This window comes from Zootoca vivipara, chromosome 7 (assembly GCF_965207765.1).
Source record: "Zootoca vivipara chromosome 7, rZooViv2.hap1.1, whole genome shotgun sequence".
Taxonomy (NCBI): domain Eukaryota; kingdom Metazoa; phylum Chordata; class Lepidosauria; order Squamata; family Lacertidae; genus Zootoca; species Zootoca vivipara.
This window is the reverse complement of record NC_142590.1, coordinates 39375627-39382069: the sequence shown is the minus strand read 5'-3', so window position 1 is coordinate 39382069 and position 6443 is coordinate 39375627. Positions and strand designations below refer to the sequence as shown.

The 6443-nt window shown below is 41.3% G+C and overlaps 1 protein-coding gene across 1 annotated transcript; it reads left to right on the top strand.

The window, feature by feature from the left end:
* Positions 1-328: 328 nt before the first annotated feature.
* On the top strand, positions 329-5812 carry LOC148685045 (uncharacterized). Its single transcript, XM_088674043.1, has 3 exons — positions 329-2067; positions 3712-3820; positions 4411-5812. Exons 1-3 carry the CDS (start codon positions 1756-1758, stop codon positions 5124-5126), a joined length of 1137 nt encoding a protein of 378 aa, XP_088530169.1. The 5' UTR covers positions 329-1755; the 3' UTR covers positions 5127-5812.
* The last annotated feature ends 631 nt before the right edge of the window (positions 5813-6443 follow it).

Below are 6443 nucleotides of genomic sequence, written 5' to 3'. Positions count from 1 at the left end.
TGTGAGCATGTGTTACAACTACTTAGGTGAACATGTGTAACAACATGGGAGTATTAACTTCTAGTATTTTATTCTGAATCAAACACTATACAGTATTTAAAAGGTGATCCTGAATTTGAAATTCATAACATTGAAGACAAACAGCAGTTGGATCAAGAGATCATGGATCATTGCTTTGCAATGATGCATGGAGTTCTGCTTGTTTCTGCAGTGCTACAGATGTAAAATTTTGAATTTTCTGGCTTTCAAGTCAATAGTCTATATTCTAAATAACTGTAGTGTATTTAAATATAAAATAATGTTTCTTTTTTGTTTGTTTGTTGATCCATGAGAGTGGACTTTTATGAAGTATAAGTATGAGAGAGAGAGAAGCCAATTGTCATAAGTATTGCAAACTATTTTTTTACCTAGTCTTGTAGTTATTGGTGCTACAAGAGCCCCAATTCCTGAAATTTATTGTTCATTTCATCAATTAGCTGGAAGATTTTAATTGTAGATTAAAATATTGGTTTATCGTACCAATTAATAGGACTATCACCCTTTTAAATAAATCTTAGTCAATTAATCATGTTAGTTTTAAACATTTAAATGATTAAATATGTATACATCTGCATTTGAATAAGAGAGCATTGTGGAAAAAAGTATACATAGTTTGAGAGTTCTAGACTCAAAACTGCACCTAGATGCTCAGATATCAATGGTGGCTAGGACTTTTTACCAACTTTGAATTACACGGCAAAAGTCATTTCTTGTTAATTTGAGATTGGATTACAGTACTACACCTTTTAAATATAACATGATTAAAACTACATGGAGCCGTCATTAAATAATGGCCAAAAGGTTCAATTAGTTCAACATGCAACTGCCAGCTATATCACATTATGCCAATCCTTTACTAGCTTCACTGGTTACTGATTTGCTTCCAGCCATGATTCAAGGTGCTGGTTTTGACGTTTAAAATGCTAAAGGATTAAGTCTCAAGACTCTGAACCACTGAAGAAAGTTCAGTAAAAACTCTTATTTCAGTGGAGTTTTTCAGGACCGTTTCCTAACTATTTACAAAATTATTTTTTAAATCTGCTGGTGCAGTCTCCATTATTTTTTCTTACTGGCTGGGGGAGGGGTTGCATATGTTTTTGTGCTTTTCTGCTGTAAACTGCCTTGAGTATCTTGCCAGAAAGGTAATGAAGAAACATAATAAACACATCACCCTAGTCCTTGCTCACTGTTAGGCATAATTTTGAATTAGCGTCCCCACTTACTGTGCCTGGCAAGGCTGACAGTCCAGGTTCTTCTCATAATGAATCTGGGGTGTACATCTGATCCTTGGCAATAATTGATGTAGTACAGGACTCGAAAATGGGTCGATTCGCATGTGTGTGTTGTGGGGCGGGAAGGACAGCAAAACAGCCTTGTGTCCTGTAGCATTTTACGGGTTAAGCCTGGAATAGATTTGATTGAGCGGAAAGTGGTGGGGAGAAGTGGAGAACTGACGTCAAAGATCAAGGCTGAACCTTCATCAGAAAGGTGCTACTAATACGCAGGACAGAAGAAGATGCGGCTGTAGAGGAGAGCCGACGGGAAGCAGCCACAGACTCGGCCAGAGGGCGCTACAGCACCAAAAAGTTGCAAATGCGACGCGGCTTTGCTGTAGTCTATCAAAGTGAAGCCCAACCTGTCCAGGCGCCTTCAGGCTCACAAAAAATAAGTAACTAAACCTCCAGAAAGCCCGAGGCAGCAAGCAGGAGGTCCGTCATGTTGCCCTTGCCCTCCAGGCGACAGCGAGAAGTTAAGTCTGCCCGCCCCGTCAATTCTTCAGAGCTCCCCGGCCATGAAGGCGGCGGCGGCGGCACTGTAAGCACCAGCTCGCGGCGCTTGCTAAGCCAGCGGCTGCCCAAATGCGCGCGCTGCAGGAACCACGGCGTAGTGTCCAGCCTCAAGGGCCACAAGCGGCTGTGCCGTTGGCGGGAGTGCGCGTGCGCCGCGTGCTTGCTGGTGCTCGAGAGGCAGCGCGTGACGGCCGCACAGGTGGCGCTGAGGAGGCACCAAGACCAGGTGGCCGGCCAGGTGAGTGTGGGCGACGCGCGCGTTGCGCGGGAAACAACGCCGGCCGCAGAGGAGGGCCAGCAGCAAGGCTCCTCCTCGGGCCCCTCTCTCCCTGCTGATGGCTCTGGAGTCCTTAAGAGGCCATAACACAATAATTATGATAGTTAATAATAATTTTATTGTTTATACCCCGCCCATCTGGCTGGGTTTCCCCAGCCGCTCTGGGCAACTTCCAGCAAAATATAATAATAATAATAATAATAATAATAATAATAATAATAATAATAATATGTCAGACATTAAAAACTTCCCTGAACAACTTGCTTCAGCACTGAGTTGTATTAATTTCGGTTGTGGAGCAGCAGAACAGTTAGTAATGGCTAAAAAAATCCTCTGGGGGGGGGAATGGCGGAAACGCCTCAGGGCGTGTGATGTGGGGGGGCCCTCAGAGGGCCACCCTTGCCAATACAGGCAAGTTGAGTAGTTGATGTTTAAACCAAGAACGTACTAGTCCCTGTATAAGCAGGACTCCCCCCCCTCCACATACCCCCACCTTGCCTTTATTCGTTGCAATGCGGGAGCATCTTCAGCTGTGAAGTTTCCCCCCCCCCCTGTTGTTTAGTCGTTTAGTCGTGTCCGACTCTTCGTGACCCCATGGACCATAGCACGCCAGGCACTCCTGTCTTCCACTGCCTCCCGCAGTTTGGTCAAACTCATGTTGGTAGCTTCAAGAACACTGTCCAACCATCCCCCCCTGTAGCAACGCACAAAGCGTCAGCTGCTGAATTTGCTCCTGTAAGTTCAGCTGCCTTTAGTTTTAGCTTCATTGGTGTGTGCTCTGGGCAGTGGGATGGGCTTTTTGCTTAGCTTCTGGGCCCATGCAAGCTTTATAGGACAGTAAGTTTTTCCAGAACAAAAAAAATAAAGCATCTGCATCAGGAAGACCTCTCTGGCGGCAAGTGGTGTTTGACATTGGAATGGACTCCTTGGGAAGGTGGTGGACTCCTCTCCTTTGGAGGTTTTTAGGCAGAGGCTGGTCAACTGTCATGGATGCTTTAGTTGCAATTCCTGCATTGCATGGGTTTGGACTAGATGACCCTTGAGGTCCCTTCCAACTCTACGGTTCTATGATTCTAAGTGACACAAGAACAAACGGGGAGGATGTGGAGCTGAGGAATAATGTAAGGAAAGTAACCTTAAAACTGCCCTCTACTGAAGCACCTTTTCCTGAGAAAGTCACTGGAATCTGGTTCTGCGTTTCAGCTAAAAACAAGTTCCAGTCTTTAGTGAGCTTTGCCTCATGTAGATCGAAGCTGAGTAACTTTAACTTTTAAATGGCATGGATTCAGTCTAAATAGTTTAAGCTTCTTAAATTAATTTGGGTGCTAGTGGAGCTGGCACCGTAATTGGTTTCCTGCCATTGAAGACAAGTTCCATTTCTTTGAGTTCATGTTATATGTATTTAATACAGCAATAATAAACCCCTAATATAATTGTAATGCATCCTGGGGGAAAGTTGTCTTTTGATCATAATGCAACTTTTATTATTTGCTTCCAAATAGCTTGAATGTTTTCAGTATTATTTTAGCAGGCAAGCATGGACATTGTTAGTAAGCAAAAATAGCTATGGTGTTGAGGAATGGCCTCTTCTTTTTGTGATTGCAGGTTAAGAAAGGCATGAGGAGCAGTGAATGTTCAGTTTCTGGCCACAGATTAAACTTCCATTGCAAGACCAAGCACACTGCCAGGTTGTTGGCTAGACACTCACTGGAAGGTATGTACAGTACCTGCATGTAGGAAATACACTTGGAACAAGTCTAGTAGGTTATTCCTCTTTAGGCATGACTCTCCAAACCCTTAAAAATATCAAAAGATTGTGTGACAATGACATTTCTTGTCAAGGACTCTGGTTGACATTAAATTTCATGAGTGAATACTGGATATATTCCAGAGAAGCTAAGTATACCTAAGTGTCACTGATGTGAGTATGTACTGAGCGTTCTTGATTTTCTTGGTGTCAGCTGTATTTAAGCACAAAGGCTGCTTCAGATGTCTTAATTACAAATGATATTACTGTACCTACACATGAAATGCACTGGTGTAGTTAGCTGTTAGCTGTCGTATGTGACAAGCGTATGGGTGCACTTTCACTATGCTACACTTTCAACTATACAACGTGTACAAACGGTTAATGACTGGCATGTGCAACTATTACCTGTGATGTGACAACTTACACACAGGTTTCTTAGTAATACCTTTTTTACCGTGTGAAATGCTTTTTGTGAAGGAAATGCGTAATGTTTGAAAGCATCTAATGCCAGGTTTTGCACAATAACTGTCCTTTTCCTTTGGATCTTGTTGTAGCAAATAATCCACCCTCCCAGGAAACAGAACATTGCCTTTCTAGCCTCAGTGAGAGAATGAGGAAAAGAAGGGCATTTGCAGACAAGGAGTTGGAATCAATAATGCTGGAAAGGGAACTTCGACAAAGAACCTTTGACGGATTTGCTACCCATCAGAGAAGACAGCTGCTGAGCAGAGAGCGTTTACCAGCCCTTGAGGAAAACATATTCCAAAGTGGGCATGATTACCTTAATTACTTGGCATGCGTTAACTCTGGTATGTTGAATATTTGTTTTCCTTTGCTGCATTCAAACACCAAGGTTCTAGACTATGGACCTTGCATTTATAATATCACAGACACTTCAAGCCAAACTGAAGGTGGCACTTCACAGAAACGAACCTGTGAGGAGAACATGAATAAATACCTAAATGTGTACAGAGAAAATAATTGTGACTGGAAGGAGCAAGCTCTGTCCAATGTCTTTTCCAGAGATCTTCTATTACTTGAGAATAATTGGAGCCCCAAAATAATAAAACTCCAAGAAAATAAAGAATTGAGAGACATGGCAGCCAGATACTGTATTTTGTGCAATCCTCATGCAAAACAAGAATATCACTATGTTAATGATACAGGTCTTGAAGTCAAGGAGGATGTAAGGTATTTACCTCGAGAATGTTGCTCAGAAATAAACAAGCAGATACTGTCTTTTTCAGTAGAATCTTTATTAAAAGTTTAAATCTATTAAGTAGCTTGGATGGCCAGTATTCTTATGAAATATTAATAAGAAAATCTCCCTACAAACTAAATATTCATATTGTATGTATAACTGTAACTCTTCTGCAAGTAACATAATTGACTCCTGTTCCATTTCTGATGTAGGGGGAAAACATTCTACTTTGTTGTGATACATTGGAACTAGATCAGTTTGTTCTGGTAAGAAAGGATTTGCTGCTTTATTTTCATCAATGTTTATGTTTGTAAATGTGTTCAACTGGGCTTCTTTCATCCATCTTGTTTTGCCTATAAGTAAAACATTATTTGCCTGTATGAAACTGCAAAATATTACCAGGTATATGGCTTCCAGTATATTATAAAATACAGTATAACTATTTGCAGAGGAAAAACCAGGTGAAAAAATATTACAGCATAGCATAATGTCATAAAATGGCATAACATAACTTTTTGTTTTGATCAAATTACTGGAAGTAACTGTGATACAAATCACCAATTTTTTTGCCGAAAGTCCCTGCAACTGCAGCTTCTTTCAAACTGGATCTGAAAATCTAGTTGAATATCCTTTGCTAAAGCAGGGTAATTGGTAACCATCATTGCCATTTGATTAGCCATATCATTCGGATTATGATATGCTCCAAGCAGAGAGGCTACCACTGCTATAAAAAAAACACATGCACCCAAACTGACACAAAAAAATCTGGAATGAGGAGGGGTCACCACCACTACTGACATGGATAAGAGGGTCAGCAGAAACAGAAGGGAAAATTAAGGAACTGGGGTGTGTGCAGTGTGATCTGTCCTGTACCCTTTAAGGGTGGCCATACCCATTGTTGTTTCTGGTCAAGAAGGTTTTACAGATTTTGTACTATTTTGAAAACCTACAGAAACTGTTTATCAGAAGTGGTAGAATAAGTGCACATTCTATAAGCAGCTGCCCTCCTTTCAAGCTCATTCAATTCTGAGGATGCAATCCCAAGCACACTTACTAGGGAGTTGGATTCATGAGCAAAATGGAGAATACAGCCAAGTAGACATGCATAGATAGGATTTGTGCTGTGAATTTGTGCTGTGAAAATCTACTCACCCACCTCCACACAAAATAGTATGTGTATGGAATTGAACTTTACTGCTTTTCGCTGGAAATATATTGGACACTACTACTAAGGGCACAAACCTAGGCAGTGTGTCTGGAAGTCCTGGGCTGCCCAGGCAACAGGAATTTAGTACTACTTTGAAGATAGATTATTGGAACCCTTATTACAAATAATGAAATAGTGGAATTCAAGTGTATTGCACTATCTAAAACAAGGTTAGATTA